Raw genomic sequence first — 14,046 nt, 5'->3', positions numbered from 1 at the left:
TTCCCAACCCGTCAATTATCACCCGGTAACCTATATACAGATAGTCCTTGACTTAACGACCACAATCGAGCCCCAAATTTCCATTGCTAAGCAAAACAGTCGTTAAGTGAGTTTTACTCCATTTTGCCCCCTTTTCCTGCCATCATGGTTAAGCAAACCACTGCCGTTCTTAAATGAGTCACACAGTTGTTAAGTGAATCGGGCTTCCCCGTCGACTCTGCTTATCGGAAACTCGCAAAAGGGGATCGCCGGAAACTGCGACCATCACAAAATACGAGTCAATGGCCAAGGGTACCGAATTTTGATCATGGATGCTACGACGGTCGTAAGTGTGAAAAGTCATAAGTCACTTTTTTGACCGTTTTTGAAGTTCGAGCCGTCACTCAACGTAGGGTTGAGAAGTCAAAGAAAGCCTGTAGGTCACAACCTCATGTCAGAAACTTTTTTGGTATCCTACCTCTTTTCTTCATCCCAGCCTACACTACAGGGAGGATAAAAAATTTGTTACTACCGGTTCTGTGGGCGAGGCTTGGGGGGGGTGTTATGTGACTGGGTGGGCGTGGCCATTTTTTTATTTTTTTACTTTTAAAACCACTTTTTCTACAACCTCTTTGGCGAAGAAGTTGTAAAAAAATGCTTTCAAAAGGCTCTGACGATCCCAGCCGAATTGCCTGATCGTCAGAGGCTTTTTTTCTTTTTAAATGCCTCTGACGATCCAAGCCGAATTGCCTGATCGTCAGAGGCTTTTTTTCTTTTTAAATGCCTCTGATGATCCCAGCTGACTTGCCTGATCGTCAGAGGCTTTTTTTCTTTTTAAATGCCTCTGACGATCCCAGCTGACTTGCCTGATCGTCAGAGGCTTTTTTTCTTTTTAAATGCCTCTGACGATCCCAGCTGACTTGCCTGATCGTCAGAGGCTTTTTTTCTTTTTAAATGCCTCTGATGATCCCAGCTGACTTGCCTGATCGTCAGAGGCTTTTTTTCTTTTTAAATGCCTCTGATGATCCCAGCTGAATTGCCTGATTGGCAGAGGCTTTTTTTCTTTTTAAATGCCTCTGACGATCCCAGCTGACTTGCCTGATCGTCAGAGGCTTTTTTTCTTTTTAAATGCCTCTGACGATCCAAGCCGAATTGCCTGATTGGCAGAGGCTTTTTTTTTACTTTTAAAAGCATTTTTTCGGCCAAAGAGGTTGTAGAAAAAATGCTTTTAAAAGTAAAAAAAAAAAGCCTCTGATGATTGTGCGGCTCAGCTGGGCAATGAGGGAGGGGGCAGGGATTTTTGCTACCGGTTCTCCGAACCACCCGCCTCCATCGCTACCGGATCAGGTCATCCGGTCCGAACCGGGAGCATTTCACCCCTGGATAAAGTGTCCTCCAGACCACCTTGAAATCTTCGGCATCAAAAAAAAAACAGTGTGCAAACCGGACAGGTGAACAGGTAGGGCGAGAACAATGGATGGACCATTTCTAGGCTCTCTACCCATCTGTCCAGCAATGTCACCTGCTCACCGCCTTCTGCCACCGGACAGGTGAGCCCTTTGATTGAAATTAGAGCCCTCCCTTCCACCTGCATCTGCCCATCTTCTGCGGAAGGATGCAGGAGGTGGCTGGGAAACTATCGACCGACACCTGTGCATTCCACCTGGCTGGGGAGGGGGGGGGTGGGGAAAAAAATGCAACCGAGGCCCCCAATTCAGAGAAAGGACCTTGGGAAAAATAATCTCGGCGCTAACAAGCTGAAAGATAAATTGGGCTCTCGAAATGAAAGACAATCTATTTGTTGAAATCAAGGGAAACTTCTCATCTTCCCCTTCTCATAAATCTCGTTTGAAAAAGGCTCCGTGAGAATCAGGCGCCAGCCAAGAATCTGACACCGATCACTTCACGGAAGATCCTGTGCTGGGCTCTTTGTGCGGGCCGTTGTGGTTTCCGTTCACTCCCCGATCGGTGCGCTGATAGAGAAGCGAACCCATATCTTACAGGTAGTCCTCGACTTACGACCATCCGTTTCGTGAGCCTTCAAAGTTACGTCGCTGAAAAAAGTTACGGATAGGAATAGCACTCATGTACCGCTTTCCCGCCTTCTCTAAGCGGTTTACAGAGTCAGCCTCTTGCCCCCAAATGGTCTAGAAGGACTCTTCTTAAAAACTTTTTAAATTTCTGGGGTTTTAAATTGAGCCGAATTATTTCATAATTTTAAATTATTTTAATTGATGTTTGTCTTGTGCTTTTAATAGGCTGTACACCGCCCTGAGTCCTTCGGGAGAAGGGTGGTGTAGAAATAAAATAATAATAATAATAATAATAATAATAATAATAATAATAATAATAATAATCTATCTTTGTATCTGTTTCTCTCTCATCTATCTATCTATCATTATCTATCTATCTACCTATCTATCTACCTACCTACCTACCTATCATCTATCTATCTATCTATCTATCTATCTATCTATCATCTATCTATCTATCTATCTATCTATCTATCTATCTATCTATCTTTTGTCTGTTTCTCTCTCATCTATCATTATCTATCTATCTATTTACCTACCTATCTATCTATCTATCTATCTACCTACCTATCATCTATCTATCTATCTATCTATCTATCTATCTATCTATTTATCTATCTAACTATCTAACTATCATCTATCTTCCTATCATCTAGCTAGCTAGCTAGCTAGCTAGCTTTGTGTCTCTATCTATCTATCTATCTATCTATCTATCTATCTATCTATCTATCTATCTATCTTTCTATCTATCTATCTATCTATCTATCTTTTGTCTGTTTCTCTCTCATCTATCATTATCTATCTATCTATTTACCTACCTACCTATCTATTTATCTATCTACCTACCTATCATCTATCTATCTATCTATATCTATCTATCTATCTATCTATCTATTTATCTATCTAACTATCTAACTATCATCTATCTTCCTATCATCTAGCTAGCTAGCTAGCTAGCTTTGTGTCTCTATCTATCTATCTATCTATCTATCTATCTATCTATCTATTTATCTATCTAACTATCTAACTATCATCTATCTTCCTATCATCTAGCTAGCTAGCTAGCTAGCTTTGTGTCTCTATCTATCTATCTATCTATCTATCTATCTATCTATCTATCTATCTATCTATCTATCTTTTGTCTGTTTCTCTCTCATCTATCATTATCTATCTATTTACCTACCTATCTACCTATCTATCTATCTACCTACCTATCATCTATCTATCTATCTATCTATCTATCTATCTATCTATCTATCTATCTATTTATCTATCTAACTATCTAACTATCATCTATCTTCCTATCATCTAGCTAGCTAGCTTTGTGTCTCTATCTATCTATCTATCTATCTATCTATCTATCTATCTATCTATCTATCTAATCACCTATTCTATATCTGGTGGCCCAGTGGTTAGAAATCAGTATTGAAGGGCTGACTCTTGCCCACAGTCTGGAGTTCGATTCTGACCAGCTCAAGGTCGACTCAGCCTTCCGTCCTTCCAAGGTCGGTCAAATGAGGACCTAGACAGTCACTTCTCTGAAATAGTATAGGTTCTCCTGCTTGAGCAGGGGGCTGGACTAGAAGACCTCCAAGGTCCCTTCCAGCTCCATTCTGAATTTTTTTTAAAAAAAACAAAAAACTTTGCATTTGAAAGGCTGTTAAGGAAGCGGTGGAGCCAATGAAGATGGATGGACACCCGGTAGCTTTTGACCTCGGTCGACGGGAGGGCCTGCTTTGAGAGGAAGAGACCCCAAATCTTACCTCCAGGTTGAGATCGAAGATCAGGGCCTTCTTGAAACTTTGGGAGACCAAATTGTAGAAGTAGCTGCAAGAAGAAAGCAAGCATCTCAGGATGAAATGGGTTCGGTCGCTGCCATGACTTTTGATTGAGGGGTGGGGGGTGTTCAGTGGGGGAGGGGGGTCTTACAAAAGAGCATTGGGGAAGGAGCATTGACCATTGAGACGCTGAGGAAGGAAACTTCCTAACAGTGGGGACAATTAACCAGTGGAACAGAAGTTGCCTTCAGAAGTTCTGGGTGCTCCGTCACTGGATGCTTTTAAGGAGAGATGGGAGGGACAACCATTTGTCTGAAATAGTAGAGGGCAGTGATGGCCAACCTTTTCTGGACCGAGTGCCCAAAGCGCATGCCCGAACCCCCAAAATGCAATGTGGGTGCAGCCCCGGGGCCCCCCGACCCCTGTGCATGTGTATGTGCCCCCCACATGCCCCCCGCTCCCAACCCGTGCACACGGGGCCCCCCACATGCACCCCACACGCGCAGCAGAGACCTGACGACCAGCAGGCGCAGGCGAGGCAGAGCTAAACTGGGGCGACAGCTGACGTACCCACAGAGAGGGCGCTGCGTGCCACCTCTGGCACGCCTGTCATACGTTCACCATCAAGGGTATAGGGTCTCCTGCTTGAGCAGGGGGTTGGACTAGAAGACCTCCAAGGTCCCTTCCAACTCTGTTATACTATTGTATTTTTAATACTATTCTATCCTATCCTATCCTATTCCATTCCATTCTTTTCCACTCCATATATTCTATTGTATTCTGTTCCGTTCCGTTCCATATTTTCTATTCTATTCTATTCTATTCTATTCTATTCCATTCCATTCCATTCCATTCCATTCTATTCTATTCTATTCTATTCTATTCTATTCTAGACTAGACTAGACTAGACTAGACTAGACTAGACTAGACTATTCCATTCCATTCTTTTCCACTCCATATATTCTATTGTATTCTGTTCCGTTCCGTTCCATATTTTCTATTCTATTCTATTCTATTCTATTCTATTCTATTCTATTCTATTCTATTCTATTCTATTCTATTCTATTCCATTCCATTCCATTCCATTCCATTCCATTCCATTCCATTCCATTCTATTCTAGACTAGACTAGACTAGACTAGACTAGACTAGACTAGACTATTCCATTCCATTCTTTTCCACTCCATATATTCTATTGTATTCTGTTCCGTTCCGTTCCATATTTTCTATTCTATTCTATTCTATTCTATTCTATTCTATTCTATTCTATTCTATTCTATTCTATTCTATTCTATTCTATTCTAGACTAGACTAGACTAGACTAGACTAGACTAGACTAGACTATTCCATTCCATTCTTTTCCACTCCATATATTCTATTGTATTCTGTTCCGTTCCGTTCCATATTTTCTATTCTATTCTATTCTATTCTATTCTATTCCATTCCATTCCATTCCATTCCATTCTATTCTATTCTATTCTATTCTATTCTAGACTAGACTAGACTAGACTAGACTAGACTAGACTATTCCATTCCATTCTTTTCCACTCCATATATTCTATTGTATTCTGTTCCGTTCCGTTCCATATTTTCTATTCTATTCTATTCTATTCTATTCTATTCTATTCTATTCTATTCTATTCTATTCTATTCCATTCCATTCCATTCCATTCCATTCCATTCCATTCTATTCTATTCTAGACTAGACTAGACTAGACTAGACTAGACTAGACTAGACTATTCCATTCCATTCTTTTCCACTCCATATATTCTATTGTATTCTGTTCCGTTCCGTTCCATATTTTCTATTCTATTCTATTCTATTCTATTCTATTCTATTCTATTCTATTCTATTCTATTCTATTCTATTCTATTCTATTCTATTCCATTCCATCATATTCATTATTTCATTCTCTATTCTATTCTATTCTATTCTATTCTATTCTATTCTATTCTATTCTATTCTATTCTATTCTATTCTATTCTATTCCATTCCATTCCATTCCATTCCATTCTAGACTATTCCATTCTTTTCCACTCCATATATTCTATTCTGTTCTTTTCCGTTCTGTTCCATTCCATATTTATGACGGTCATAAGATCCCCTTTGACAATCTTATGACGTAAGAGAGCCTTGGTAGTACAGTGGTCTAAGGCACCCTGTTATTAAGCTGGTTATCAAGACCAGCTGCCTGCAATTACTGCAGGTTCGAATCTCCCCAGGCTCAAGGTTGACTCAGCCTTCCATCCTTTCTAAGGTAGGTAAATTGAGGACCCAGTTTGTGGGGGCAATAAGCTGACTTTGTATAAATATACAAAAGGATGAAGGCTATTGCTTAACGCATTGTAAGCCGCCCTGAGTCTCCGGAGAAGGGCGGCATATAAATCAAATTAAAAAAATAAATAAAAAATGGGGGGGAGTCAGATTCACTTAACAACTGCGTTAGTGTCTTAACAACAGCGCGGATTCACTTAACAACGGTGGCAAGAAAGGTCATAAAATGGGGCAAAACTCACTTGTCGCTTAGCAACGGAAATTCTGGCCGTAAATTCAAGGATTAGCAATGGAAATTTTGGGCATAAATCGAGGACTAACTGCGCTTTCCTGGAATAGACTAGTTCAAGATGGCTTGGGTTTTGATGACTAAGACGAACAATGACGGAAAACGAGGACAGCGGTTTGTGGCCTACCTGTTTGGCCCAAAAAACGTCAACTGGAGGTCCCGAATGTTAGCCCCGCAACTGAGTGGCCGAAGCAGGATCCGTCCATCATAGTCTGTGTCCAGTCCAAGCAGGACCGAGAGGGAGAGTTGACTGATGTTGGCCTGAACTATGCCGGTATCCAGTCTATGGGGATGGAGAGAATCCAGGAATTACCCACCTTGGCTAAAATCTTCAGTGCTAGAAGGGAGAGGGGTTTGCGGAGAGGAGGAGGAAGAAGAGGAGGAGGAAGAGGAGGAGAAGGAGGAGGGGGAGGAGAACTGTGGGGTCCTTGGTGCTCACTGAGCTTGATAGTTTTCTTGCAATCATTTCATGACCCAACTAGGGAACATCATCAAGTCTGGAAGGGAATGAGGTTTGCGGAGAGGAGGAGGAGGGAGAGGAAGAGGAGGGAGAGGAGGAGGAGGAAGAAGAAGAGGAGGAGGAGGAGAAGGAGGAGGGGGAGGAGAACTGTGGGGTCCTTGGTGCTCACTGAGCTTAATTGTTTTCTTGCAATCATTTCATGACCCAACTAGGGAACATCATCAAGTCTGCAGAGATGGCGAAGATTTCAGCGTATTTAAAAGATTGTTCACAAGAGACTTATGAATGGGAATGGAAAAGGTGGATAGAATATGTTCAGAACAAATACCAAACTAGAAAGTATCAAATAGCTTTTATTTGAAAATAATGTATTAGAAATATTTTAATGTAAAGAGACAAAGAGGAAAAATTATATAGGGGGAGGGATGGGTTCAGGTTTATATATTAGTGTTATTAGTTATGAGTATGTAATAGGGAAGTCTGGGGGGGGAGGGTTAGGGAGGGTTAGGGAGGATGGGAAGTTTGGGGAGGGAGGTGGGGGGGGTGAAAAAAGGGGTGAAAATGTAATTGTAAAACTTTTGCAATAAAAAAAAGTCTGGAAGGGAATGAGGTTTGTGGAGAGGAGGAGGAGGGAGAGGAGGAAGAGGAGGAGGAGGAGGAGGAGGATTAGGAGGAGGAGGAGGAGGAGGAGGAGGAGGAGGAGGAGGAGGAGGAGGAGGAGGAGGAGGAGGTGGACGAGGAGAGAATTGAAGGGGGTCCTTGGTGCTCACTGAGCTTCATTGTTTTCTTGCAGTCATTTCATGACCCAACTAGGTAACTTCATCAATGCTAGAAGGGAGTGTGGTTTGATGTTCCTTAGTTGGGTCATGAAACATCGGCAAGGAAATAACCAAATTCACAGAGCACCAAGGACCCCACAATTCAACGAAACATTCTCTTCTAGTGTTATCAATAAAGATCACACGAATAGGAACAAAAAAAAGAAAAATTGAGAAGGGCCAATTAATTTCCGTGGGGAAGGGCTGACATCACCATCATTCAAAAAACGATGAAAGAAGGGACAGTTCTAATTTCTGAGCGAAGGCTTTTCCAAAGAGTAGGGCCAGAACCCAAAATTGAATGCCTCCTGACCTTGATTGAGGAACAATCAACAATGGGACGCAACCAAAACATTTTCAGACCTTGGTTCCCTCCATCACCACCAAAGAGATGCAACTTTGAACTCATGATTTTTTTGGGAACCCTTCAATAGGATTCCTACCCAACCTACGTTACAAGAAGCTGTGGACAGTTGGCCATCACTTGAAGGACCTTGGCACTCATGGGCATTGTTCTCAAGAAGGACTAGAGAGTGCTGTGATAGCAGTCTTCCAATATTTGGGGGGGCTGCCCCAAAGAGGAGGGGGGGGTCAACCTCTTCTCCAAAGCACCAGAAGGCAGGAGGAGAAGCAATGGATGGAAACCAATTAAGGAGAGAAGCAACCTGGAATTCGGGAGAAACTTCCAAACAGTGAGGACAATTAACCAGTGGAACAGAAGTTGCCTCCAGAAGTTTTTGGATGGTCCATCACTGGAGGTTTTTAAGAGGAGATTGACAGCCATTTGTTGAGAATGGGGTAGGGTTTCTTGGTTGAGCAGGAGGTTGGATTAGAAGACCTCCAAGGTCCCTTCCTACTCTCTTTTGTTCTGTTCTCCAAAGCTCCTGAAGGCATCACAAGGAACAATGGATGGAAACTAATCAAGGAGAGAAGCAACCTAGAACTAAGGAGAAATTTCCTAACAGTGAGGACAATTAATTTAGAGGACTGGATGCTAAAACATGAAAAACGGTTGCAGGAACTGGGTATGTCTAGTTTAATGAAAAGAAGGACTAGGGGAGACACGATAGCAGTCTTCCAATATCTCAGGGGTTGCCCCAAAGAAGAGGGAGTCAAGCTATTCTCCAAAGCACCTGAAGGCAGGACAAGAAGCAACGGGTGGAAACTCATCAAGGAGAGAAGCAACCTGGAACTAAGGAGAAATTTCCTGATGGAACAATTAATCAGTGGAACAACTTGCCACCAGAAGTTGTAAATGCTCCAACATTAGAAGTTTTTTAAGAAGAGATTGGACAAAGCCACTCGTGGACTTCAACTCCCAGAATTCCTCAGCCAGCTTCCAAAGCTGGCTGAGGAATTCTGGGAGTTGAAGTCCACAAGTCTTAAAGTTGCCAAGATTGGAGACCCCTGCTATAGGGTCTCCTGGGGGTTGGACTAGAAGACCTCCAAGGTCCCTTCCAACTTTATTATTCTGTAATACGTCATGTCAATCCCAAATCCGTAACTTGCCTCATGGGCTCCCTTCCTCAGACACTCATCCCACAAAAGCAGTTACCCAAATAAATGTTTTATCTTCCAGTTGCTACTGAACAGAACGTGAGCATTTTGGATGGACAGTTTGACGCCTCTGTCTTTGTCAAAATAAGCCACCGACTCCTTCACCTGAAGTTGTTCGATTTGGGTGCTGTGAAGGAGAAGAAGGAAAGAGACATCAGCATCAGCAGGTAGAAAGTTTACTTCCTTAAACATGCAAGAACGTATTTCCCAGAGTTAGCAGAGTGTTTTACTGGCCGGATGCCGTCCCTGTCTCCAGTACGGAGTTTTGTTCAGCAGATATATTCTCATTGTATCCAGAGTGAGAAATATCTGCCTCTACCTAGGATCGAACTCACAGCCTCCTGATTGTGGGGCGAGGGTTCCACTTCTAGTGGAACACCTGACACTGCCAGGTGTTAAATGTGAGCTCTATTTATAAAGAAAACAGTGCTGTTTCCCAGGCCTTAAAGCAGAGGTCTGCAAACTTGGCAGCTTTAAGACTGGTGGACTTCAACTCCCAGAATCCTCCAGCTAGCACACCTGTGCTGGCTGGAGGATTCTGGGAGTTGAAGTCCACCAGTCTTAAAGCTGCCAAGTTTGCAGACCTCTGACCTAAAAGCTCAAATGCAATGCAGCAAAATTGTACAGGTAGTCCTTGACTTACAACAGTTCATTTAGTGACAGTTCGAATTACAACAAGCTCTGAAAAAAGCGACTTATGACCACTTTTCACACTTAACGACCCATGATCAAAATTTGGATGCTTGGCAACATCGTACAGGTAGTCCTTGATTTACGACCACATGGGAGCCCAGAATTTATGTTGCTAAGTGAGAAATTTGCTAAGTGAGTTTTTGCCCCATTTTACACCTCTTCTTGCCACATTTGTTAAGTGAATCACTGCCCGTTGTTAAACTGGTAACCTGGTTGTTAAGTGAATCTGACTTTGCTTGTCGGACGGTCGCAAAATATAATCACTGCAACCGTCATAACTATGAACCATTCGTTGAGCATCTGGTTGTAAATCCCGTGGCCATGGGGATGCTGCAACGGTCGTAAGGGTGAAAAATGGTCATAAGTCACTTTTTTCAGTGCCGTTGTAAATGAACAGTGCCGTCACTAAATGAACAGTTGTAAGTCGAGGACTACCAGGATTTATGACGGTCCTTTTCTGGCCTTCTGACGAGCCAAGTCAATGGGGAAGCGGGATTCACTGAAACAACCGTGTGACTAACTCAACAATTGAAGTGATTCGCTTAGCAACGGTGGCGAGAAAAGACGCAACATGGAGGCAAATCTCCCTTCACAAATGCCTCACTTAACAACTTTGGGCTCAGTTGTGGTCGTAAGTCGAGGACTACCTGTGTTTGGTAGAGGAGGAATCTGGGCACATGCTTACTTTGAAAACCACATGGAGACTTCTCCCAGCGTGGGCACGTTGTATCTGCTGCTTTGATCTGGGATCGGCTGCTTCCTCAGTTGTGACAGCAGCATCTCTATCACCACGTCCTTCACTGCAAAGGGTTAACAAAGGTTACGATTCTTGCCCTCGTCTTTTGAACCCGGCACCGACGACGCCTCTTAAAAAGAGGGGCGTCAGTGCTGGGTTCAAAAGAAAACAGCGAGAACAATCAGTTCCAAATCCTGTTCCCCTGGGCCTAAGACAGATGTGGTATTCAGGTGGTTCAGACCGGTTCGCGAGAACCGGAGTAAAACCGGTGGGAGGCCCCGCCCACTGCCCCGGATGTCATCATCGGCGATCTGCACGTGCAGAAGCAAGGCGTGTATGCAGTGGTGGGATTCAATTATTTTAACAACTGGTTCTGTGGGTGTGGCTTATTTGGGGGGCGTGGCTAGCTGGTCATGTGACCGGGTGGCCATGGCTATGTGGATAGGGACTACTCCAGTGGTGGGTTGCTCCCGGTTCGCACCGGTTCACAAGAACCGGTAGTAAAAATTTGTAGTAGTTTGGAGAACGACTGGGGAATTCTGGGAGTCGAAGTCCATACGTCTTAAAATGGATGAAGTTAAGAAATACTGTCCCACTGAATTTCCACCAGATGTTTTATTTATTTATTTATTTATTTATTCCGAATTTATATACCGCACCTTCTCCCGAGGGACTCAAGGGCGGTGTACAGCCAGATAAAAAAAAACATACAATACAAACATTAAGAACAATTAAAAAGATATATATTAATTTGGCCCCAATTTAAAATAACTTTTTTAAATGCTTTAAATTGGTTTGTTATTGTTTTTAAATTACGGGGGTCAAATTTCTATATATCCTTTTAATACTATTTGAATGTTTGTAATTTATATTTTTATTTGGCTGTACACCGCCCTGAGTCCTCAGGGAGAAGGGCGGTATATAAATTGGATATAAAATAAAATAAAAAATAAAACAAACCAATTAAAAATATTTTAAAAATATATTAAGCCAGCCCGGCTTGCTGAAAAAAGAAAGTTTTAAGGGCACGGCGGATGGTGGAATCACCATCGTGCCAAACGCAAAAAGACACGATTGGCTCAGAGGTGGGTTTCAGCCGGTTCTGACCAGTTCTGGAGAACCGGTAGCGGAAATTTTGAGTAGTTCGCAGAACCGGAAGTCAAAATTCTGACTGGCCCCCATCTATTCTCTGCCTCCCGAGTCCCAGCTGATCGGGAGGAAATGGGGATTTTGCAGTAACCTTCCCTTGCCACGCCCACCAAGCCACGCCCACAGAACCGGTAATAAACAAATTCGAAACCCACCACTGGATTGGCTGCTGATGCCCTCATTCCCATGATGTCATCATTGCCTATTTTGCAAATGGACAAAGTTCCCGGGACCCTTTTTGACTTCCCTTAAGTCAAAAAGCGTGAGGACCTCAAGCGGAAACTCACCATAAGTCAGTCCTCTCTGGGTGATTTGGAGCTTCAGGGCTCCTGTGCGCTTCGGTTCTGTTTTAAGAAGGGGGCGAGATTCGAAGATCGGCAGGAAAAGAACCCACATCATCATGGTTAGGTAAAGGTTAGACATGCCGGTCATGGAGAATCCTAGAAGAGAAGAGAATAAAGACCCTGGCGGGGAGGGGGGGGGGGTTCAGGAGGTCGTGACCAAAAGCATCACTAACGGTGAAATGAGCGGCTATATTATTATTGTTATTGTTGTTATGTTATGCTATGCTATGGTATGTTACATTATATTTTATTGATTATAACATATTATAACATAACATAACAATTAATAATTAATCTTATTGGCATCATTATTATGATTATTATTACTCTGTTGTTTTGCATGTACACTGAGAGCGTCTGCCTTGAAGACAAATTCCTTGTGAGTCCAATCACACTTGACCAAATAAACCTCTTCTGTTCTGTTCTACTCTACCCTACCCTACCCTACCCTACCCTTCCCGATCCTATCCTATCCTATCCTATCCTATCCTATCCTATCCTATCCTATCCTATCCTATCCTATTTATTCCTTGTGCGTCTAATCACACTTGGACAAATAAAATATTGAATTGATTCCTCATGCGTCTAATCACACTAGATCAAATAAAGTATTAAATTTATTCCTCGTGCGTCTAATCACACTTGGACAAATAAAATATTGAATTGATTCCTCATGCGTCTAATCACACTAGACCAAATAAAGTATTAAATTTATTCCTCGTGCATCTAATCACACTAGACCAAATAAAGTATTAAATTTATTCCTCGTGCGTCTAATCACACTTTCCCAAATACAATATTGAATTTATTCCTCGTGCATCTAATCACACTTTCCCAAATGCAATATTGAATTTATTCCTTGTGCATCTAATCACACTTTCCCAAATACAATATTCAATTTATTCCTCGTGCATCTAATCACACATGGCCAAAAAAAGTATTAAATTTCAGCATTGCACGCCCACGCAAAGTATTGAATTCAATTCAAATCAAATCAGATTACTTACTACGAAGGTCTTGGATTCTAACAGGACGGCTCTTCTGACTTGCAACCATTGATCATCACTTAATGATCCTTTTGGGTCCCCGGAGGTCTTTATATCTCCTCGAAGCCAACCTTAGACTTCCTCCTCCTGAGGATGACTTGCCAGTAAGATGTCAATCCAGGCTCACTAGGGAAAACCCACATTTCCCCATCTCTGTCCATACAAAGGGGATAAAGGAGGAAGTGAACGTCCTTAATTCAACCTCTGGCACGTTCGAATCTCATCGTCAGAAAAGAAAAATCACCACCGTTTCATCCAGGAAACTCCAAGTTTCTGATCCACACTGACGGGCACCCGATTCAGTTCATTTAGTGACCGTTCAAAGTTACGACGGCCCTGATAAAAGTGATTTACGACCATTTTTCACACCACCACTGCAGTATCCCCGTGGTCAGGTGATTAAAATTCAAATGCTTGGCAACTGGCATGTACTTATGACGGTTGGAGTGATCCCCTTCGGACAAGCAAAGTCAACGGGAAGCCAGATTCTGATTTCACAACCCTCCTATTTACTTAACAACTTCTGTGATTCACTTAACAACCATGACAAGCAAGGTTGCAACATGGGGCGAAATTCACTTAAACACGGTCTCGCTTAGCAACAGAAATTTTGAACTCCATTGTGGTCATAAGTCCAGGACTGCCTGCACAGGAATAAATGCAGGAAATATATTCCGGAGTTATAGTTAGCCAGGATCAAATCGAATCTAGCCAAAGAAAGAGAATTAAGGGAGAAAAATCCTTCCAAGCCCCAGAATAATAATTCTAAAATCCACAAAGGTAAGAACTGATGATGGAACAGGCGAGGAATAAAAGAAATATATTGACTAAAGGGTTGACCAACTCTAAGAAACCAGAAACTAGGGAAAGTAGCAACAGATAGCTAAAAT

The 14,046-nt window shown here is 42.4% G+C and overlaps 1 protein-coding gene across 1 annotated transcript in view; it reads right to left on the bottom strand.

The window, feature by feature from the left end:
- Positions 1-12,198, bottom strand: part of LOC139314589 (bactericidal permeability-increasing protein-like) — a 28,132-nt gene extending 15,934 nt beyond the window's left edge. The window contains exons 1-5 of the mRNA XM_070940273.1: positions 12,054-12,198; positions 10,567-10,681; positions 9,187-9,315; positions 6,481-6,636; positions 3,776-3,839 (exon numbers count right to left, since the gene is read on the bottom strand). Coding sequence (XP_070796374.1) covers positions 3,776-3,839; positions 6,481-6,636; positions 9,187-9,315; positions 10,567-10,681; positions 12,054-12,198 — 609 coding nt within the window. The remainder of the gene's footprint in view (positions 1-3,775; positions 3,840-6,480; positions 6,637-9,186; positions 9,316-10,566; positions 10,682-12,053) is intronic.
- Positions 12,199-14,046: the final 1,848 nt, after the last annotated feature.

Source organism: Pituophis catenifer, unplaced genomic scaffold (assembly GCF_029215685.1).
Source record: "Pituophis catenifer annectens isolate HBS135680 unplaced genomic scaffold, rPitCat1.0.hap2 SCAF_3, whole genome shotgun sequence".
In the NCBI taxonomy this organism is placed as follows: domain Eukaryota; kingdom Metazoa; phylum Chordata; class Lepidosauria; order Squamata; family Colubridae; genus Pituophis; species Pituophis catenifer.
The sequence above is the reverse complement of the archived record's forward strand: the minus strand, read 5'-3'. Positions and strand labels throughout refer to the sequence as shown.